We start from the raw sequence: 24,455 nt of genomic DNA on the forward strand, positions 1-24,455 counted from the left end.
CATAGTTTGGATTTCACTCTCTACATAGTCATTTTTCAGAAGATCTGAGCAGGGTTAGGGGAAATCCTTTTCTTTGGTGTTAGGGTGGGAATCCCCTTACCCCTGTAAAATCATCACCATATGAGAGGAAGCTCATGAGTTATCTCCCCAAGTCTTCAATTGTTGACAGTAGCACATCCTTCGAAGTTCATTATACCAGCAAATCTTGATAACTATCAGCCAGTTGCTCTCCTATTATCCATTTGTTTGCTGCTCTGACAACCTCAGTCTTTCCCTGCATGACTTATTCTCAGTGTCTGCCTGGTCAGTGAGGAACAAGCCCTGATTCCTCATGAAAGTTGCCTGTTGCACAAGAAAAAAGAGACGCCTTTGGTGCCAGTGGAGGCAGACAACCCCCACCCCACCCACGTGTCCTCCACCCTTCTGTCATCTGTGATCATCTCACCCCCACGCCCCAAATATGACAAGCCCTTTCCTTTTTAGCATCTCATGTATTTTTAGGAAACTTCCTATTTATCTGGAACCATCCAAGGATCTGGGGAGAAACAGACACTTAGATGTAACCCCTTTAGAAAACATTTTTAGGCTTTCTGAGTCGTACTTCTGAAAACTCCATCTTTACTTAATTTAATCTACTTTTACAAAAGTAAATTCATATTTTTTAAAAATTTTGCTTTCACAAGACAGGACTCATTACTATTTTTGGAATTGTCATTCATTCATTCAACAAACAGTTTCTGAGCACCTACTGAGTGCAGGCTCAGTGCTGAGTGTACAGTAGTAAACGACAACTGGGAGTCTATAGTGGGAGAACAGACAAGAAAACACACACGCATACACACACGTCATTCTAAACAGAACAAAGTGCCTTGGCGCTTTACAAAGTGTTGCCATATGGCCACGTACCTGTGTCTAAGCTAACTAAATCTTTCTAGAATCCAAATTTCTTAATTCTCAAAATTAAGAGTGATTTTTTTTTTCACCTGTGATATGCAGTATGTATAAAACGCCTTATTACTACAGCTGTTATTGTTATTATTAATTGCGGCATCTTTATTTAGCAGTCCTAAAATTAAGTCTCAAGTTCAGCCTTATTCCTATGAACCTCGCCTTATTTTTTCTTAGCCCCTTTTTATCTTCATCATCAACTAAGCAGAATAAAAGGGGGCCTCCTGATGAGGGCAGGGCCAGTGGTCTATGGGTGGACAAGGCAAGGTGCCCAGAGGGATGACTCATGTTCATTGTCATTGTCCTGCATTTCACGGAGGCTCCTGCAGCAGGAACAAGCTGGGGGGTGGCTCGTCTATTTGCATTGTTTCCCAAGCTCAGAGATGGGAAAGAAAACAAACAGATAATCCACAGATGCTCAATTACCCCTATAACTGTCATTTTTCTTTTTTACTGGAGTTTTAAACACAAACGCCTCTGGGCACAAAAGGATGCTGTTTCTGGTTGCTGCTCTGCTGGCCTGGAAAAGCCAGGCTGGATGAACTGTATGCATGTTTCTTTGGGGGAAGGAGGAGTTTGATTTCAATTCTGAGCGTGGTTCTTTGCAGGGTTCCCCCATTCTCGGCAAATAACTCCCAGTGAAGCTGCTTCAGGGAACAGGGAAGACTGTTCCCCAGGCCAAGAAAGCCCTCTAAACTATAACCACTCTTTTCTCACCAATTCTAATCTTTCCATTAACAAAAGCTTGGCAAAGTCACATGGATGGGGGAGACAGCAGAGATATGAGAATGGAGAAGTGGGAGGAAGATGGAAGGAATGACCTGCAGCGCCTGGTGGAGGTAGCAGGCAGTGCGTGCACTGGGGTTGTTTACAGGGGAGTGTAGTCCAAACCAGCACTGGGCACAGACACCTCCCTGGAACAAACACCCAAGCAACCTGAACCAGACAGACACAGCTTTCAATGTGTGTCTCAAAGTGCAGTTTGCAAGCAGCCTGCATCAGAATCATCTCAGGGGGTCGTTGAAAAATGTCAGTTCTACGGCATCAACCCAATGATTGAGAATCTCTATGGTGAGACCCTAGAATTGGTATTCTGACTACTTGCTCTCTTCAGGTAATTCTGATTTAGCGGTATGACAACTTCTGGTTAAAAAAGCCCTTGCTATCAGCCTACCTGCAACATTAGCCAAATTACTGGGCTTCTCTGTGCTCATTTTCTCATCTGAAAATGGAGTTCACTGCCCTCTCCTTGCAAAGTTTTTTGAGGATGCATGATAGTACATTTAAGTCCCTAGCACAGCACCTGGAACACTGGAAATGCTCCATAAGAGGTATTACTAATGATATTTTTCTAGCATCCTTCTTAAAATGTGTGTTCAAATTTTACCTGCCATACATGTTCATGAAAGACCCAAAAAGACTAATGCAGGGTTTGTTTGTTTGTTTTATCTGGCATCCAGTTTTCTGTGTCAGTTTATTTTGAATTCAGAGTATGTTTCTATGCAAGGATTCTCTCCATCCCCAGCCCAGTGAACTGCTCAGGAGGTTGTCAGTTTGGGGGTGTCGGGGAGATGGTTGGAGTCCATGAATTTGGATGAGAAAAAAACTATACCTTCAGTTTTACTAACCTCAAATGAAAGGTAGCATCTCCTTCAATTATGAACATAGACACCAAACCACCATAGTATAAGCAGGACCTAAGTATAGGTCATCAGCAGAAATTACCACATTATACTTGTTGGAGATACCTCCAAAAATCATTTATATTCCTTATTTGAAATTATGGCAGTTATTAGACCCATCACAGATCTTGTTATTTAATGCATTATAACCATAACATTAAAAAATATATTTTGATAACTATGCTTTAATTGGTTTCCTTTGTAAGCCTATGTATTTTACTTTATGCATTTTAAAACATTTTTCTGAGGACTCCATAGGCGTCAGACAGCCAAGAGGTTCCAGGGTGCAAAATTAGGCTAAGAACTCCAGGGCTGATGGCTACTTCAGTTGTCATTTAAAGTGACGGAACCTGTCAGGTTGTCTTCTGGGGAAGGTCACAAAGGCTTATGTGACTGAGATAGGTATTTGTTAGTACCGATCTTGTGTTTTATAGACCCTGGTCTGGGTGCTGGGGAGACATCAGTGAATGAAATAGGTAAGAATCCCTGCCCTCATGGAATAGAACTCGTGTGTGTGTGTGTGTGTGTGTGTGTGTGTGTGTGTGTGTGTGTGTGTGTGTGGTGTATTTAGGTATCATGATTCATGTGCTGTCATTGAACAAGTTGTTGGGGACTTGGTTAGGCTCAGTTAAGGTGGACCATATGTGACCTTGAAGTCCTTTTTAGCTTTAATTTTTTTTCAAAATGCTGCCAATGATGATGAAGCATAATTATCAAAGCAGTTGCTATGTGGGCAAACCTTTCAGGATAAGGAATCCCTTTGCTTTTAAAATAGTATATTTTGATTCAGAAATCAGGAACCCTCAGACTTTGTCAAGTCCCCTTTTTATCCTTCATCAGATTTATTTATGTAGGAGACATTGCTGGGGTCCCACCCATGTTCCCTCGGTCCTTCCTGGAGCTCATTTGCTGACAGTTTCTGTACATGCCCACGGCCCCCCGTGTCTCCCTCCCTCTTAGTTGGAGGGAACAAACTTTGCCCACGTACAGGGCAAGATGGACATTCTGGGGGATGATGCCCTAGATGCAACTCTCAACAAACCAGGGACAGGAGATGGTGGATAAATGCCCCAGCCACTTCACTGCTAGAAGGACGATTCTGGAACATCTCTCCCAGAAGGTCTCCAGTGGGACTGAGCCCCAGGCACCCATAGTGGTGACCCATTCATTAATACCCACCTGTTTTTCAAATTTCTGTCCCTCTTGGTCTCATGTCTCTACTCTGCCATGTTGAATGAGCTTCCTGGGATCATCTTCCAGGAAGTACTTGTGTGTCTGTCTTAGGTTCTCCTTTTGGCAGAACCCACACTAAGGTCATCTATTCACTTAACTCAAAATGCACACATTTCAAGGCTTACGTTGATGGGTTTGCTGCACAATTTGGATTTGTACTGTATCGTGTCACTTTCACAGAACTGCTCCTGCTTGTACATTTTGTAGCTGCTTCAGACCAAATCAATCGTTTCTCTGCCTGGAATCTCATTACCGTTTCTTTGATGACACAGTGACATTCACTTGATCGGTTTGCCCAACGAGTCTGAACTCATTGAGTTGATAACTTCATGGAATGATTTTATTTTTCTAGTAATTGCTACTGAGTGTGTTTGTCCCAGTGGGTAATGGGGACACAACCATAACTCAGACTGATTCCATCTGCCTAATCCATTAAAAAAAATCAATCTCATTCAAAATCAAAATATCTCCCCTCCCCTTTGCTTGAGCTAAACTTGTATCAGAGAGATAGAAGTAGAGTGGATAGGCAGTGGCAGGGGACAAGGTGTGCCTTCTTACCCTCCCTTTCTTTCTTCTGAGTCCCTCCCTCAAATCATGGAGTCTCAGACTAACTCCTGGCTCAAACCTCTGGGGAGCTGTGGGGAAGAGAGATTCCAGTAACCCAGCTGACTGCAGTCAGCTGCCTTGGAAATGCTGTTGAGGAAGAGGAGATGCCTGAGTTTCATTTGTGTCCACCTGAAGACTACAGCCTCTGCTTTTAGAGTGGCGTGGTGTAGATGATATATGTGGTTTTTAGAGTAAGGTTCAGCTCCTCCCTGACCCTGCCCACTGTAGAAAAGCAGCCATATTTCCCTTTGTTTACCCCCATGGTGCATACCTCCAAAGCACTCTTCAAGTTGGGCATCACCCCATTACTTAGTTAAGTGGTTGCCGTGTTCCCTACTCTCTCTCTATGCACCGTCGTAAGCAGAAGAAATTAGTGTATTCTTCTGTGCCTTCCAGTGGCTTCAGGGACCTGCCTGGGGAAGGTTGCCTTCATCTTTCTCTTCCCTGGCACACAATATACTACTATTAGGAGGTCTCATCCTGCTATCTGAGGCTATTTCCTGAGGGTTCTCACTTTCTGAAATTTCCAGATGAGAAATGAACTCTTTATTTGCCAGTATCACTCTCAACTTCATGGGATAAATGTTAATGTCTCCCTTGTCACCCAAACAGGAGGAGGGGGCCCAACATTTTCTTCCAGTCTACCAGAGAACTTCTCTAATCCAGAACAATCTCCTTTTTATATCTTTCATGGGTAAAAGCATTCAGATCAGTTCATCATCTTTGGAACAGCAGAGTAGGAATCTTTAGCCATGAATCTGGCTTTCCTTGAATTTGGCCTTCCAGAATTTAATTTTTTTTGTTTTTTTCTCAGTAGTGGTATCTACATCATAGTCTTACACTGCTTGTAACCTGTGGGGATGGGAATATTTATCTTTGCTTCATGTCAACATGATATTACACATAATTTTATAGCAACTCATTTGCATTCCCCAAGATCATAAAGACACCATTCTTGCTATTCAAGAAGCAAATTCAGGAAATTACCAGAGTTTCCAATAACACGATGGGAAAAAAGGCAAACATTTATTTTTATTTGCAAGTGCAGTTTCTGCCAATAGTTAGTGCTCACACAACCTTTTAAGCTACAGTAACTTTTGGTAAATTCAGTGAAGACTTTAAAAAAGAGGCAGTGATAAGAAAATTACAGAAAAATTTCTATTACACTGTCAAAAATGTTTGGAATCCAAAATCCACTATTTTCTGCAATGGTTTTTAATATTTTCTCTGGTTAAGAAAAGATTTTTTTTTTCTTTCCTTTCTATTTCTACATAGTCCTGGTTAAATGAATACAATCTGTTCCATGAACTTTTAGGACTGCCATTTTCTGGATTTAGATTATTTTCATTCATACATACTTATATTAATATTTTAATATTTTACATAAAACATTGATTTGTTGTGTTTTATGAAACAAAATTATAGATCCTATTTATAATGAGGCATTTCCAGTTTAGGGAAAAACTGAAAATCTAATCAGTAGAAGGTCATTTTATGCCTTTATTTTCCTTTTTAACCTTAATAAATAATTAGGAACCTATTAATTACAAACATTCTTAATTAGGCTTAGAGCAACCAGAGCATTTTCACAATTTTAAATTCATATTCGTTACAGTATGTGAAATTAAGAAAAGCCTCTGGTTTTCCAGTTTGGTAAAAAATGGCTTTCGTTGGATGCAGAAGTAATAGAAACTAATGATGACTATGTAGCTTTTCCAGAGTTTTAAAGGCAAATCTATATTGGCCTACAGTTAACATGCAAATTCATCCAACAAGCAACACAAAATGTATTGTAGTAGTCATTCGTGTTTATCAACATTCAAGAAGATCTAGTCAGCAGCACAACTCCTATGTCGGAAACACAGAACATGGTCACAACTGAATTCAGGTCACACCCGGGAAAATCTCCGCTTCCTAATTAATTCTCTAGAATCCAGACTTCCAGTATGATACAGAAACAATAGCGACGAAGGTAAATTACAGACAAGAGTTTGGTGTGCTAGCACACAGAGTTTTAAAAACAGTGACGAACAAAACCAAACATCTTGCCCTCTTCTTTCTTTTTTCCCTTTGTGAGACTGGAATTCTCACAGCCTTCTTGAAACATTCAGTTTGGGGAACGGAGTCCAAATGATCCTAGCACTGAGTTGTCGGATCAAGATGGCGTAGGAGTAGGACGTGGAGCTCACAGCCTCCTACAAGTACATCACATGATCCTAGCACTAAAATTGTTCCTTGGAGGGGAAATTTGGCCCCAAGGGGACATCGTACCCCTTTAAGAGAGGGTACTAGGGAAAACATCCTACTGTGCAAAAGATGGTTTGCTACTAATAGGCTTGAAGGAAAATGTGATTTTTCAGAATATTTAGCTTTCTCCCAAGGAGTACTTTTGGTGGTATACTGTGGCTCACATTTTATTGTACTGTATTATTTTTGGTTGGATAAATGGAATGTGCACCCCCATCACCATCACTCTTAAGTCTTCTTCCATCACATAAGACACTTGTTAAGATAAGAAAGATATTCTACTAAAGCTGACGGTGACTGAGAGTCATTCAGTATTCAAAGTTCCTAAAGAATTGTTGGTTCTCTGAAAGGGATAAAAAAGTAGGAAAGACTTTGTTCATACTCTTGCTAGTAAACAGGTATTACTTCAACTGATACAATGGCTACGTGACATCAAAGTACTATAAATTATCAAAACTATTGTACAGAAAAATTACAAATTCATTGCAAAATACATTACACTGCTACCATTAAGAAAAAAGTGCTTTTTGTTATCCTTTCTTTTTTTTGCCAGAAAAGTATTCTTTCAATATAGAAAATCCTGTGCGTTACCCTGCATGTGGCTAGGATATATCATAACGGAGTTTGTACTGAGTCATTCTGATTTGCTGGATGAAAGGCTGAAAAATATAATAATGACTTATTAAAGCCGTGTTCCAAATGACCACACCAGCTGTTAGTGGAGAGATGCCTGTTTAAGACACAAGAAGATGCCCTGGTCTGCCAAACCCTGCCGGTCATCACACCGTCCCATCAATCAGCTGGTCTGGAATATACAGGTCTGTTACACGTTATCTGGTTTCCTTGTGTTCTCCTGAATTATTCTCAGGTCCTCATCTAGCTTTGTCACCTCTATGAATCCTCTGCTCAGTGATGCCTGTATTGTCTCATGAGGGGAACAATGCAAGATGGCGGACCTGCCAATTTCAAGAATGGATGTCCAAGGAGTTCCTGGGCTGTGGCTCTTTGAGAGGGTTCCCTCACCAACATCAGGTCTAGGAATCCCCGGAGCACTGAAGAAACCTGTGAAAACGCAAGATACCATCTTGAGGACTAATACAGACACCCAACCCAGTTCCCTTAAATGGGTTCCCAGCGAATTCCCAGGAAAGTCATTCTATCAACAACATCAAATTCCAGAATGTCAGCTTGAGGAGAAAGAGGTTATGGAAGCAAAAGCAGGAATTGCCTTTCTTAACATATGCTGTTTTCCTTACCTTCTTCAAGTCTGAAATAATAGGATTAAATGATGGTATGACAAAGAATATTTACTAAATAAAATAATAATGGTATAATAGTGACAGTAGCAGCTATTCTGAAGTGCCTACTGTGTATAGGTGCTGGCCACACATGTTTGATGAACAATGGTGTCAACATGGAATGAGTTTTCTTTGTGTAACCACTGAAACCATCTAGGCTTTGTGGAATCCCTTTCTTGAAGAGAAACAAAATTCTGTAAGGATATCTGACACAGACAGCATTTTTCCTTTAATTTCGTGTAATTTACTTTTTGAGGTATAGCTTAACGTACATTCGAGCGTGTAAAAAGTTTATGTTCTACAGTAGTTTTTTTAAACACATATTTACACCTATATATTCCCAACCCCTATCAAAATATAGAACATCTCTCCCTTCACCCCCCTTCCAATCAATACCTGTCTCCCTGCAAAGGGTCACCACTATCCTGAATTCTGATAAGATAAATTTTTACCTGCTTTTGTCCTTTATAGAAATGGAGTCATTGGCTGTCAACCCTTCTCTTTCTGGCTGCTTTCACTTGACATCGTGTCTGTGAGATGCATCCCTGATGTGTGTGGCAAAAGCTGCCTCCTTTGCATTGCTGTGTAGTATTCACTGCTAAATCATCCCACATATCACTTATCCCTTTGGGAAACAACCTTGGAAGGGTTCCAGTTTTTGACCATTAGGATGAAAGCTGCTCTTGTCTGTGACTTTGAAGAACATCACACTCCTTCGTATTGGGTGTGGGACTATTTGAGACCATACTATTTTAGCCACTTTTTATTACTTAAACCCAGTCCAATGCAGTACAAATTTCAATCTCCTGTTCAATTCAAGCAGTCTCCCATCTTTTTGGTAGATCCACACAACCTATATGAGTGATTCTATTGGGGCTCTTCCCTAAGGTTTAGGGGTGAGGGAAGAGGAGAAGCAACCATTACAAACTATCCCCTCACCTAAGGCAGCCTCACTCCCTCTCTTATTGTCAGGAGGCGGACGGGAGGGGTCAGCATTTATAGAGCTGATCTGTGGAGACGGCACCTCTCAGCAAGCTCTGCCCCCACTGATGGCCCCCACAGTGGCAGTTCTTTGACTTAGCATCATATGTTCTGAGCTTGGCCCTACTTGACAATCTTTGGAAAACAGGAAAGACCCTACTTGGTCCCTTAACCATGTTGCTCTTTGCCCTGCACAATCTAGCCCCTGCCTACCCTCTGACATGCCTCACCCTTTCCCTGTGCCCACTTTGCTCTGGCTGAGGGTCTTCACCCTGCTCCTCCCTCTGCCTGGGACATTTTTCTCCCAGATCTTTTTGCATAACTAGCTCCTTCTTTCCAATCAGGCTCCAGTCCCTTGACAGGGCCTCCTTCACCCCTCAGCCAGTACTAGCTCCCAGCCCCCTCTCTGGCCCCTTCCATCACATCACAGTGTTCTATTCGCTTCATAGCAGGTACAACTCTCTGAAATTATTTTATTCATCCATCTGTGTGTGGTTTATTAACTGCTTCCTCAACTAGAATGCAACCTCTATGAGAGTCAGGAAACGTGAGGTTTTGAGCTGCTATATTCCGGCCATTAGAACAGTCCCCAGCATGCAATAGATTCTCAAGGAGGGAGTGCAGAGTAGAGCCAACCTCATGAAAGACGAGCAGGTGTACCCCATTTTACAGATGAGCTTCAGAGATGGAGGGGCTGACTCACTTGCCCAAGCGAGTGAACAAGAATAGCAGAGCTCTGAATGCAAGCAGCTCGAATTCCAAAGTCCATGCCCATAAACCAGGATCTACTCCTGGATGAGACATACCAGTCTTTAAAACTACAGAGAGACAGAAAAATCGAAGAACGATGTTGAACTTCAGCAACGGATGCTGCTTCTCACCTTGTGCAGGTCCTTCACTCTTGGAGGTAAACTGTCCCGGATCCGCCGCATGGCCTGGAGGGGAGGCTCATTGAAGTAGGGGGGCTCGCCATCAATCATCTCTATCACCATGATCCCGAGAGACCAGATGTCCACCTGTTAGGCACACCCCACTGATTATCTCAGGCAAAGAGAACCTTCTGAAAGGTTGGATGTGTCAGGGACCCCAACTCATTCATACTCATAAATTAATATGGGATTTGTAACCTCTCAAAATATACAATTCATATTTATAGGCTGAATTGTTGAGTGACCAAGTGTTTGCTAATGGTCTTCGTCTGCTTTTAAAATACAACTTCAACGAAGATTCTGACAATTAGATACACGTGAATGTCTTAAGACTCTGAAGTTTAGAACTTTCTTTTAATCCTGTTAACTTGAGTGATTCATGGTCTACAGGGCAGATGTGAAAACCATCCAAAGTTTTATGTTATAAACGGAGAGGAAAGTTGCATTTAAACCATACGAAAATAAGAAAAGTTTTTGGCATATTCATAACAAACTCCAAAGAGCTACATTGCACAGCACAATATATCCTGATTCTTTTATTAATTTGATTTTTAAAAATAGTTCTTTGCCCCCGTATTTTTTGTTTTTCTTTGTGTTTTATCACTTTGAAGCAGTGTGCACAAAACCATCATCTATAAAACCACGTTCAGGGAATGGAGGGAAAGAAAGGGAGAGACAACAAGCAATCCTTTCTGGGTAAAGAATGGGAAGTCAGGACAAGGAGGAGCCACAGCCGTGCTATAAATTCCCAGGCACTGTCGCCTCCTCCTCCCAGCCTCATTACACCTCTTATCAGTTATTCGCACTCCCGCTCTCACCCACACAGTGACCTTCACTGAGAATTGATGCTCTTGGGACCACAGTGAGATAAACAAGTGGAGTATTCATCCAAGGGCAAGTAAACCAGGGAAAGAGAGCAGAGTCCACTGAACTTCTGCCACTCTCCTTTGCTCACTGGTCTGTGCCACCACCTGCAGGCTTCTCCTCTCTTAGGATCACCTTCTGCACCATAATGTGTGGAAACACTGTGTGCCCAGGCGAAATGAGCTCCTTGCCTCTGTGTGTATGTGTGTATAGTGTGTGTGTGTCTCAGAACTTCTACTCACATTATTCTCCCCCTAGAAGGCCCTCCTCCACTTCTGGCCCCTCGTTTTATGTATCCAAACCTTGTCCTTTAATAGATTATGAACAGGTATGGAAGCAACCTAAGTGTCCATCAACAGACGAATGGATAAAGAAGATGTGGTATATATACAATGGAATACTACTCAGCCATAAAAAAAGAATGAAATTTTGTCATTTGCAGCAACACGGATGGACTTGGAGGGCATTATGCTAAGTGAAACAAGTCAGACAGAGAAAGACAAATACTGTATGATATCACTTACCTGTGGAATCTAAAAACTACAACAAACTAGTGAATAAAGCAAAAAAGAAGCAGACTCACGGACACAGAGGACAAACTAGTGGTTACCAGTGGGGAGAGGGAAAGGAGGAAGGGCAATACAGGGATAGAGAATTTTTTTAAAAAGGGAAGGTTATTATGGAATTATATGAAATCATGTGTGTGAAACTTTAGGAAATTGTAAAGCACTGTAGAAGTTAAAGAATCTTTCATTCAATAAAAAAAGATCAAAAAAATTTTTTGATTAAAAAAACAAAAAACAAAAGATAGATTATGAGTGATTATTTCCTTTTCAGAGGAAACAAACATTTTGCCATATTTTAAAATATGTTGCAATATTCATATATTATTTTCCTATAGGAAAACATTATTTCTCATCCAAATATTAACCCCAATCCTGTGGAGCTTTCTCTGACGTTCTATCCTTTGAATCATCACACCTACTCATTTGTGTGTCTCCGGCCACTTTTCAGGTTGCATTTTCTCGCTTTGTGCATGCCTGGCCCTGAGGGTAAGATAATAGTTTGAGTGACTCTCTCCCACTGTCAACTTGGGACCTAAGTACGCTCCTGGATCAATGTTGTGGAAATATCCCAGGGGTGGCCAGTCTCCCTTCTTCCACAACCTACTCTGTGACAAGCCTAGTGAATGGGGGTCAAATGTGGAGTTAAAAGTCATCACCCTGATCTCCTGTGGTCATTAACGATCTCAGAACCCCTGCATCCCAGAGCCTAACCAGACCCTGCCACTCCCCATCAATGACCATCACTCCCTTACCTCTGTCCCATAAGGCAGCCTAGAAATCACCTCAGGTGCCATCCAGTAGGGTGTGCCAACCAGTGATTTCCTCTTTGGCACCTCTTTGGAAACTTGAGCACAGAAACCAAAGTCAGACAACTTTATCTGAAAAGGAAAGGAATGCAACAAACTAACAATTTAAAAATACTGGCTCTGACGTTTGCAGCAACATGGACGGACCTAGAGATTATCATACTAAGTGAAGAAATTCAGAAAGAGAAGGACAGATACCATACAAAATCACTTATATGTGGAATCTAAAATATGACACAAATGAACTTATGTTCGAAACAGAAACAGACTCAGAGACAAAGGGAAGAGACTGGTGGTTGCCAAGGGGGAGTGGGGGTGGGAGAGGGATGGACTGGGAGTTTGGGATTAGCAGATGCAAACTCTTATATTCATGTATAACCGAATCACTTTGCTGTACACCAGAAACTAACACAACATTGTAAATCAACTATGCTTCAATAAATTTAAAAAAATACTGGCTTCGAGATGTAGAAATTAGAAAGAGTTTCAAATTCAAAACAAAATCACCATCTCATTATTAATAGGCCTTGAAAATACCAGAGGAGGGGCTATCAGACCCTTTTATTGGAAAGGTACAATCCATTTTAGTGAAAAAACCTCTTATGGCTCCAGCAGGATTGACTTGCAAATGTTTAACTCCTTCTGCTGGTATCTTTTATAAAATTATGAAACCCCAAAATTTACAATACACCCAAAATAAATTTATTAAAATTCAAACCTACTACTTTCATTTAATGTAAGAGATGATGCTTTAGTGTAAGTAAACTGCTATTCTCAACACGAGTTTTCTACAAACTGCTGCAATTTAGGGGTTTTTTTTTGTGCCAAAGACATTTAGATTTCTAAGTAAGATCTTAAGATTTCACTTAAGATTTCTAAGTGAGATGATTCAAATAACCAACCTCATTTCTATTTTTCAATTATTGCAAGGCCCCATTTATAAAGGATGCTGAGATAACAATTTACTGGCTCTCCTTTTCTTTTGGTTTTCCTCCTTTGCTCAGGACAATTGAAGTTGCCAATGTGAATATCAATGCAAGTGGAAATGTGGGCATAGAAACTGGGTGTGAGCAATTAGTTACCAGGGGTACAAGGTGGTCATCTTAATTACCCAATATACATATATGTTATTTACGTTAGAGGTCATCAAAAAGAAAAACACCCTGAAATTTCTTGCCCAGAGCCTTTAAGAATACTCTTAGGAACATACTGCACCCTCAGGCACACTGCCAGTTTATATATTCTAGGTGACCAGGATTCAGTTTATTTCTGGGAGGCTTGGTTCCTGTTCATGGTGACCTGGTCTGAACTTCAGATAGCCTCATTGAAAAGGATTGCCACTTAGGATTATTGGTGATGACAGAATACATTAAATGAAAACAAAACAAAACAAAACAAAATCAATGATTCAGGCATTGGTTGGCAATGGTTCAGAATGGCCATTTGAAGTTAAAATTTCCATAGATCAAAGGTATAGTCTCTAAGGCACAAATTCTCCCTTGATTCTCTTGATACCTCTCTGAATGTTTTTCAAACTTTTTTTCTGGCTCTATCTCTGCTGCCCACACTTAAATACTGGGGCTTCTAGGAGTTTGGCTCCCAACTCTCACCTCTTCTCTTTTTAGGTGCTCTTGCTAGATACTCTTTTTCCTCCCAGGCTTAATGCAGGTTTGTCTCCTTCATTCTAAACCTATACATCCATCGAGTATTTGTTTCCACATGGAGTTAATTTTTGCGAAGGTTATACAGTCTGTGTCTAAATTCATTTTTTTGGCATATGGATGTCCAGTTGTTCCAATACCACTTGTTGAAAAGGCCATCTTTGCTCCGTTGTACTGCCTTTACTCCCTTGTCAAAGATCAGTTGACTCTATTTATGTGGGTCTACTTCTGGGCTCTCTATTCTGTTTCGTTGGTCTATTTGTCGATTCTTTGCTAATACCACACTGTCTCAGAAAGTCCTAAAGTTAGGTAGTGTCAGTCTTGCACTTTGTTCTTCTTCTTCTTCAATATGTGTTGATGATTATGTTGGTCTTTTGCCTCTCCATATAAACTTTAGAATCAATTTGTCGATATCTACAAAATAACTCACTGAGATTTTGACTGAGATTGCATTAAATCTATAGATGAAGTTGGGAAGAAGTAACATCTTGACAATACTGAGTTCTTCCTATCCAATGGAATATCTCTCCATTTATTTAGTTTTTTTTTTTATTTTATTCATCTGAGTTTCATAGTTTTCCTCATATAGATGTAGTACATATTTTGCTTGATTTATACCTAAGTATCTAGTTTTGGAGGGTGATAATGTAAATGGCATTGTGTTTTTAATTTCAAATTCCACTTGTATTGCTGGTACATAGAAAAGTGATTGACTTCTGTATATTAACTAGATATCCTACAACCGTGTTATAATCACTTTTTAGCTCTAGATTTTCTTGTTGATTCTTTCAGATTTTCTGAATAGATGATCATGTCACCTGTGACCAAAGATAGTTTTATTTCTTATTTCCCAGTATGTATACCTTTTATTCCTTCTCTTGTTTTATTGCATTAGCTAGTACTTCTAGTATGATGTTGAAAAGGAGTGGTGAGAGGGGATATCTTTGCCTTTTTCCTAATCTTAGTTGGAAAGCATATTCAATGCTTAATGATACTTCAAGGCCCTGATCACTTCTCAATTCCTCCAGAATTTTTCTCAGGAACCCATATTGATCTCTCCCCTCACCAAATTTGAGAGAATTTAGCATTCATTTAATCTTGAACTGTTTTCTGATGCTGAGTTTTTCCCTCAGCTAGAAATGACATTGCTCAGGGACAATAGCTCTGCCTTTTAATTGTGAAGCCTCGCTGTTTTCCTTAAAGGCTGAGAAAACAGTAGATACTCAAAAAACTCATGCTACTAGATTGATATTATCTGATATTGACATATATATACATACATACATACATACATGGGACAACAGATCACATGATAGAAAACACATTGGTGCTCCCTCTGAAACCATCATTGACTTACTGAAGACAAGTGTTTCTAGAATCAAAGTTCTAACACAGATGAAATGGAGGTAATGTTTTGGAAATTATTATTTTTTCTTTTTCCATTTCCTTGTTCATGATCTGCTCTCTAATCAGGTCAAGACTAGTAGGGTGTTGTTTGGGATGGGACTCCTTCAATTTGGATTGCACCAGATGGAATGCTAGAGAAAGATGGTTTAACAGAGAGATGATTTTTCTCAATTGCTTGGCATATCAAGAATCAAGCCCAGATGTGTCAGATCACAGAATTTCCATGTGGTATAAAGAAGAGTGCCCTGGGAATTCCCTGGCAGTCCAGTGGTTAGGATTTGGCTCCTTCACTGTTGGGGCCCGGGTTCAATCCCTGGTTGGGAAACTAAGATCCCACAAGCTGCACGATGCAGCCAAAAAAAGAAAAGAATAATACATTAAAAAAGAAAGAAGAGTGCCTTATGGCCATGGTAGCTGGTCCATAATCCTTGCTGCCCTATTGTAAAAGGCATCTACAATTCTGAGAAGTGAAAGCCCTGCAGTCCATCCCTTTTAGTCAAGTATTATTTGCAGAAGAGGACAAAGAGCAGTAACTTATGTCAGGCCCCAACTCTTTATTATACACTATTTCCTACCACCCCGAGCAGAGGGTGGTGCGCTTCAGAAATATCTGAATAGCATACATCCTCACACAAACAAGGGAGAGGAGAAGCCACATGCATCTGTGTTCAGAGGTAATATTTAAAATATTTAATAACCAGATTCATCTAGACCAATCAGAATCTAGACATAAAGTTGAGCTTTGTTCTGGAGTTATCCTGTGGGCATTACCATCCTTAATGAGCAAGGGCGGGTCCTGGTAAAGGGCTGGGGTCATGGGGGATAATACTCCAATGACTGGAAACGTGACTATTAACCAACAAGCATGAGAATATTGCAACATTTCAACAATGGGTATAGATACACTGGTGAATACCAACTGCACATCAGCTTCGGCTATGCCCAACATGGCCTCCATGGAGAGATGGCACAACAGAGTGGGTGGAAATGAACTTGAGGCAATGCTACTGGCTTCCATGGCCTTTGTGTGGTATGCAGGGCTCCCGAAGCTCCTCCAAATCTCAGTGAAGGAACCATAGGCACAAGGCTATGGTTGACATGAGAGGCAGTCTCAAGGATAGCTTTCAAGATTTGAGGAAAGAGGCTGGAGTAAAATACTGCAGAGAAGCCTCTTCCTGAAAAGACCAGCAGCTGATGGGACCAGCTAATGCTCACTGGTCATGAGTCCAGGTAGCAGAAGAGGCTGTCATGCCAAGGCAGGGACCAGCGAGGAACAAGAAGATGGATCGTATCTCCTTCACCCGGAGGTCCCATAACCCACATTTGTCTCCATCCTGAGGAAGATGGGGGTGGGAGGTGGAAAGAAGGAGCAGGTGGTGGCCAAACCTGAAAGACTGAGGGTTTAAAGGTATCAGTTTAACGTTACAATAATGTGTCTGAACTCTGATAGACAATGTTTAAATTATTTAAGCAGACTAAATTTAATAGACTGAATTAAAATAGAGTTTAGAAAAAATTCTAGTCAGTGGGGCTTTGTGAAGAAGTCGAGGTTAGTTGTGTGTGTGTGTGTGTGTGTGTTTGAGTGTGTGGTTATTTCCAAAGCTCAAGCCTGAGTAAGTTTGCAACCCTATGACACAGATAGTAAAGGAGGAACAATGTTGTCAATATATTTTGTTTACCTGTAAAATTAAGAAACCTGAATGATTCAGGAGGTGAATGTATCAGCATTTTGGTATTGGCAGTTTTAATTTCAATATCTCTAGTGTGGCTTTCTTTTTCCAGACATTAAAAAAAAGATACCAAACCTGACAGACTAATAATTATCTCCGTGACAAAATATAAAATGAGAAATTGAAACTCAACACTTGGAAGCCAGGCCTGTTCTTCTCTTGTAGGAGTATAAGTGCTTTTGCATGATTTTTTTACTCATCCAAGTACATAAAAGAGACAATTTTCTAAAAGAACATAATTGCACACAACATTCGTCCAAATAAATCTGCAAGTAGATAATAAGAACTCAGGTAATGAGTATAATAAAGCATTGTAGGCAGTTATTAAAAGCAAATCACATACACACACACACACACACACACACACACACAAAGCAAATCACATAGACTTTAAGCTGAGCCTTATTTTAGATAAGATTGTACAACGCGGGTACTTAGGAAACCACCTTTGTCTCACTAATGCAGTTAGGCTAAGAGAACTGAAGCAAGCATGTTGCCCGCCCCCTAAGAGGAGATGTAGCTGGTTCCACAGCAGCCAGTCAAGGAACTAGAGCTCAGAGGTCAGACAAAGCTGCTACTTAAACCTGAGATCTTACCCATCTCAATGCAACCCGGCTAGGAGTAAGGGGCCCCACAAAAATTCTGAAGAGGAGGAGCAAAAGAGAATCTACCCACAAGATAGCTACAGGTGTAAAATAAAATGTAAAACCCTCGTTTTGTAAATTGCATATGCTCTAAATAATTCTTCCATCTGCTCCAGGTTTTTGCTAAGGCAGAAAGATGGATGTTTTTGTGCCTGGTTCCTGGGTGCTTCCTATAAGGCAATGGTAAAATTACCATTGTTGAAATTGCTCAGAGATACATCCAGCCGGACTGAATCAGAATCTCTGAGAGAAGGGCCCAGGAATCTGTTTTTTGCCAAGGTCTCCAGGGGTTGTGATGCTCACTAAAGTCTGCGAACTTGTTTTAAGAAGAGCAATAACCCAGGGACAAAGGAACCAAAGTAATAGAAGGGGCCAGACTGATGATGGTGCCTCCAGCTGAAGACCCACTTCTTCAGCAGCCAAACCCTAGAGGAGAGGGAAGCCATCATAGCGGCTGAGCTGAAACGGCCTAGAGGCCTCAGCCAGCCCCTCTGCCATTTGGCACAGCACAGAGAGCGGTAGGAACTTGCCAAAGACTATGTGACAGTTTTAGCAGTGAACTCAACCCTGGGGTCTTCTGACTTTTCATTCTGTGTTCCCTGCATTAGAAAATAACTTCTGTGGAGGGAGTGTTTGGGTGTATCTCAGAGACTACTGGAAAGGAATGAATTTAAGCAAGCTATTTAATATGCCCAAGTCTCTATTTAAGAAGAACTTCTGGGAGATAATCTTCAGGTTTTCTTCTAATTGTACAATTCTAGCAATTTGAGAGACAACAAAATTCAAATGGCTAAAGGAGCCAGGAAAATATTGGGTTGGCCAAAATTCTGTTCTGGTTTTCCGGTAACATCTAATGGAAAAACCCGAATGAACTTTTTGGCCAACCCAATAATACCAATGAATTAAATGAGCCAGTGGAGACAATGGAAAACTAGGGGCACACGCCCCTGGTAAAGAGACACTAACTTCCAGCTGATTGTCAGGGGCCTAGTAGAGAAGGTGTGGAACACTCATAGGCTCTGGTTGCCCATCTATGGCCCCTTATTTATCCTTTAACCCTCCCTTCAAATCCTGTGGGAGAAAGGGCACAAACATATTTATTATTTCTGGGTGCTATGTTAGTTTGGGCCCCCCTCTCCCAGAAGAAAATGCTGAGACAAGGATTCAGTGTAAGTCATTTATTCGGGAGATACAGGAAACACTAGCAGTGAAATGGGGAAGTATAACAGGGAAGGGAAGGCAGTCAGTCAAGGGTTAATCAGCAAGCAAGTTACCACCATGGGAACTAGAGCTTAATCCTGCTGAGGACGTCTGGGAGACTGTGTAGAACATGTGCCTCAGAGCTATTCCATCCAAAGACGAGAGAGCTGGGGTATTTATACACCAACTCCCATCACTTTTTCAGGGCTGCTCCTGGGAAGCACGAATGTTAATTTCCTGGAATTTCTAACCTGCTTTGTGCTGGAAGAGCAGACTACAATAGCCAGAGAAGTCCCCAGGCAAAGAGATGCAGGTGGTGGCATTTGGAGGTGGAGTTAGCGAGCACTGAAATGGGAAGATAAGGGTGGGGCACCAGCAACATTTGCACTGTAGTGCTATTCACCCTCATCACACCACCTCCATTACTGCCATGTGTGAAGTCAGGCACAGTGTTGCCAGACACTTTGATTTTTTTCAAGGGAGACAGGAATCTGAAATTTTATGTGAAATCTCCTAATTCTTAAAGTGTGGCAACCAATTTACAGTAAAAAGAAAAACCATAAAGATTACTTGTAAATGCCTCTTTTTAATAGATGCATTGGGCTTAAGAGGTCATGGGTTTGAATTCCATTTCAGCCAATGAATTTGATAAAAGTTAGTCACTCACTGCCTTGTGGTCCCTAAGTATCATCTCTTAAATGCAAGCCCCAGGCCAAGGAAAAATCGTGGAGGAATTTACTCAACCCTTAATTGTAAGGGCAGGGGTATTGCCTTCACTCTGAGCATCTACCGTGTACCTGGTTTACCTCTTATGGTTTTATACTAATTACTTCATGTAATTCTTGAAACCACTCTATGACATGTTATTTATTTTCCCTTTCAAACCCTAAACACCACTCCTTAAACACCTCTGCTTAACACAAATTAGTGACTCACTAGATATTATTTCTATCATGGAAAGAGTGAACGGTTTCTTTTCAGTTGATAGCAAATAATTTCCCTTGTAGTCTTCGAAGAGGCCAGAAAGGACTTATCCTTTTAAACCTGAGCAATTCACTGTTTTAAAAAAATATATTTTATTTTGAAATACTATATATAGGCTCATAGGAGGTTACAAAGAAATGTGCATACAGTCCTCCCTATACATTAGCATCTTATGCACTGTAGCTCAATATCAACACCAAGAAATTGATGTTGGTACAGTCCATAGAGCTCACTCAGATTTTATCAGTTATACATGAACTCATTTGTGTATGTAGTGTGTATGTGTGTATATGTGTGTGTACTCTGTAATTTTATCACATTGTAGTCTTGCACAACCACCGTCACAAATCAAGATATGCGACTGTACCATCACCATAAGGTGATGGTGCTACCACTATATAGCCACACACTTCCAATCCCTAACCCCTGGCAAGCACTAATATGCTGTACATCTCTATAATTACATTATTTCGCAGGTGTTACATAAGCGGAATTATGTAGTGTGTATCCTTTTGAGGTTGACTTTTTTTTCACTCAGCATAATTTCCTTGAGGTTCATCCAAGTTCTTGCATGTGTCACTCATTCATTTCTTTTTTTGTCTGGGTAGTATTCCCTGGTATAAATACACCATAGTTTATTTAATCATTTACCCTCTGAAGGACATTTAGGTATTTTCTAGTTTGGGACTACAGTGACTAAAACTGCCATAAACATGTGTGTGCAAGTTTATGTGTGGAAATAAGTTTCCATTTCTCTGGAATATATGCCTAAGAGTGAGATTGCTTGTCACATGGTAAGCCCATTTTCAGTATTGAAAGGAATTGCCTAACTATTTTTCAAGAGTGGCTCTACATTTTACATTTGCACCAGCATTGTACGAATTAGTGGTGTTATCACTATTTTTCATTTTAGCCATTCTTATAGGTGTGTAACGATATCTCATAGTTTTAATTTGCATTTCTCTAAGGGCTGATGATGTTGAACATCTCCCAACAGCACACCTTATGTGACAGACAATATTTCCAAAAATGCCAACAATGATACTGTCCAGCCCATGAGATCTTCTTGACATGTGATTCAATTCTCCTCCTACTCAGGAGGGTTTCATGTTCCTTCCCGCTGAATCTGAAAGGGCTGTGATCATGGTAAAAGTGACACTATGTGACTTTGAGGTCATAAAAATGCCATACTTCTACCCTGTTTTCTTGGGACACTCACTCATGGAATCCAGCCTCCATGCTGTAAGGAAAGCCACACGGAAAGGCCACATGGTAGGTGTTCTGGTGGACAGTTCCAGCTGAGCATCCAGACAACAGTCAGCACTACGTTCCTGACATATGCCTGAGGAAGATTTCTAGCTGCACCGTCTAACAAGTCAGAGCAGCACTGGCTGGCTGAGCCCAGCCAACTCTCAGAGTCATGTGAGAATGCGAAAATAACTTTTTTTTTTCTTAACATCTTTATTAGAGTATAATTGCTTTACAATGGTGTGTTAGTTTCTGCTTTATAACAAAGTGAATCAGTTATACATATACATATGTTCCCATATCTCTTCCCTCTTGCATCTCCCTCCCTCCCACCCTCCCTATCCCATCCCTCTAGGTGGTCAAAAAGCACCAAGCTGATCTCCCTGTGCTATGCAGCTGCTTCTCACTAGCTATCTATTTTACTTTTGGTAGTGTATATATGTCCATGCCACTCTCTCACTTTGTCACAAATGACTCTACTACCTAAAGCAATCTACAGATTCAATGCAATCCCTATCAAACTACCACTGGCACTTTTCACAGAACTAGAACAAAAAATTTCACAATTTGTATGGAAACACAAAAGACCCCGAATAGCCAAAGCAATCTTGAGAATGAAAAATGGAGCTGGTAGAACCAGGCTCCCTGACTTCAGACTATACTACAAAGCTACAGTAATCAAGACAGTATGGTACTGGCACAAAAATAACTTTTGCCTTAAGACCTAAGGTGATTTGTTATTATGACAATAAATGAATATGTCTTCTGCACTACAGAATGCTATAAAAGCTCCAATAGATTAGTATAAATTGTACTCTCAGCCTTTTCTTGGAGTAGTCACACTCCATCTCTATTCTCTCTTTTAAGAAAAAAAGTTTCCTTTCTCTATAGAAGCTGGAGTCAATATGGCACCTTGTTCTTAAATCTGGATGAGCTCACCCTGGCCAACGCGGCTGAGAGTCAGGCTCCGCTCCACAAGCTGTGTTCCTTCTTCCGGGTACACTCTCATCCCTGAAGCCCACAGGCCCTGCCCCTCACGTATCTCTGCTGTCACCACCCCATTGCAGAGGGGCCTTCTCTGACTGGCCTCTACAAACCCTCTACTCTCCACCCTCCACCTTCTTTACTCTACTTAAGTTAATTAATCATAGAAAACTTAGAATGTATCACCCTGCAATCTGGTGGTGATTTTATTTTTATGTTTATCTATTTGTTTATTATCACACCCCCATTCTCCAAATAAACTGAATGAAATTAGTGATTTTGCTTCCTTCATCCTTAGGACCTAGCACTGCCCTGGCACAGAATGACATTTAGCTCATATTTATTGAATGAGTGAGTGAACAAACCATTCAGACTGAAAGCACTGAGGATGTGCCAGTCCCTGTGAGCTCTGCTGGGTGCGTGGAAACTAAAGAAATGTTTGAAACGGAGATTCTGCCCTCAAGAATGACACTGAATGATCTAGCCTTTCATATATTGTGGGGAGGGGAGATCTTTAAGTAAGCTAATTAAATAATGAACTATCTTTGTCTCACATCTGATTTTGACATCCGACAGGTACTCACAGCAAGGGTGAGCCTACACCCTCAAACTCTAAAAACAATGAAAGAAAGCCTGGCAGAAACTGTCCTGATTTTTTTTTCCTGTAAGCTCCAGTCCCCAGAGCCAATTTGTGGACCAGTTCAATGCTCTGCAAATTGTGTTCTGAGGCCATGGGACCTTGCCCTGGTGCTTTTCTGAGTCAGGCCAAGAGAGAGTTCTACCCCTTTTCCTATAGCTCCCCTGCTCTATGGCAGATGCTGCAAAATGGCCACATGGTCTTCCCCTCTCTGTATCCACATGTCTTTGGATGCAACTTTGCAACTTCTCCCATCAAGAGGAAGTGGTGTTTATGGTGCTACTTCCCCACCCCTTGCATCTAGGCCCAGTTACTTCTACTACCATTGCTGAGATCCAGCCAACCACCAGGCTAATTAGTGAGGCTGTCAACCCCAAAGTGACCACAATGCAAGAGTGAGCTCAGCTGATGTCACGTGGAGCAGAGGTAAGCTGTCCCAGCTAAGGTCAGTGCAAAAGCCGACTCACAGAATTGTGAGCAAATAAATGGTTCTGGGTTTAAGCCACTAAGTATTGAGTGGTTTGTTGTGTAGCAAAAACTGACTGACACAGACTCCTGTACACTCTTAAAAAAAATTCAGCCAGAGTAATGCAGAAAGCAGGACTTAAAACTGCCCATTAAACGTAATACTAAGTTGGCAAATTATGTGTGTGTGTGTGTGTGTGTGTGTATGTTCATATATATATATATATATATATATATATATATATATATATATAGGAAATGGGATTATGGGTGAGTTTTATTTTATTCTTTATACTTTTCTGAATTTGCTGAATTTTCCACAATAAAATTGACAATCTTTTTAAAACAAAAGAAGAAAAGCCAAAGTTCTTGGGTAGTTTCTTCTGGTTGCCCTCTGATCTTTCCTGGGCAAATTCTGATGTGACGTGAACATTTTCCATGTGACTGAGGATGCTGGGTGGTAAAAGACAGGTGCATTAACGGGACAGCTGGCTTCATTCATCACAAGGCTATTACATCTGCTGGGAGTTTCAGGAAGATTAAAAGAGTCTAAATAGGGGGAAAAAAATCTATGCTTCAAAACTCTTCCATCTAACTAAGTCTTCCTGGGAATGTCAACTCATGCCTTCCTTGGCTGTTGTATTCTATCTGGTGTGGCTGATGAGTTTCAAGTGAATCCCCTGAGCAGGCTGCAATGATGGGAAATGCAGATATCTGGGCCTGGGGATACACTAGTGTGATGGATATCTTCTGTTTGTCCTTTCAGATCTGGGAGCCCTGAGCCCTGGGAGGCCAACCTGTGTTGACCATTGATGGCTTCTGATTGGACTCAGCCAATGGGAAGCACCAGTAGGAGATTGGAAGGAAGGAGCAGAGTGAGGTTCAGGTACTTATTGGCCCAGCTCCCATCCAGCAGGTTCACTATGGTCTGGCTTCCACTGAAGATCAGAGCTCCTGCCAGGCAGCCCTCTTCACACAACAATCTCTATTTCAAGATTCCTGTGACTAGTTCTGCACCTCACCTCTTCAGTCATGGGGTAATAAGAGTGGTGTTCTATTCTAGAGACCTATGCTGGTCCTCATGACAGTTCCTTTTGGCTTTTCTACATCTCATCTGCCCACACCTTTATTAAACTCTCCTCAAAGCACTGGAATTTGTCATCTGTTTCCTGCAGGGACTCTGAGAGATACTGCAGACATGCGTAGTCACACGAACAGGGTGGACACAGTCCTAGGAAAGTCATTTTCTCTCCACCAATGAAAATAAGAATGTGGCAGAAAAATAAAAGAAATTTCTACAGTTTCTATTACTTCCTGCACTTACTGTTAAGGCAG

General features: G+C 41.0%; 1 protein-coding gene and 1 long non-coding RNA gene across 6 annotated transcripts in view; both read right to left on the bottom strand.

Moving 5' to 3' along the window:
- LOC309644516 overlaps positions 1-24,455 on the bottom strand; it is a 578,167-nt gene that overhangs the window by 213,952 nt on the left and 339,760 nt on the right. The window lies entirely within an intron of this gene.
- The window catches only part of PAK5 (p21 (RAC1) activated kinase 5), a 319,504-nt gene continuing 300,510 nt past the window's right edge, over positions 5,462-24,455 (bottom strand). For 4 of the 5 annotated variants that reach the window (XM_082428216.1, XM_082428217.1, XM_082428218.1 and 1 more), the window contains 3 exons: positions 12,107-12,232; positions 9,877-10,011; positions 5,462-7,778 (listed from right to left, as the gene is read on the bottom strand). In XM_082428216.1, coding sequence (XP_082284342.1) covers positions 7,623-7,778; positions 9,877-10,011; positions 12,107-12,232 — 417 coding nt within the window. In that variant the 3' untranslated portion in view covers positions 5,462-7,622. Of the gene's footprint in view, positions 7,779-9,876; positions 10,012-12,106; positions 12,233-23,353; positions 23,574-24,455 lie in introns of those variants that run through there. The other variant, XM_082428219.1, reaches the window with a different exon arrangement.

Source organism: Balaenoptera physalus, assembly GCF_965194825.1.
Source record: "Balaenoptera physalus genome assembly, chromosome: 16".
Classification (NCBI taxonomy): domain Eukaryota; kingdom Metazoa; phylum Chordata; class Mammalia; order Artiodactyla; family Balaenopteridae; genus Balaenoptera; species Balaenoptera physalus.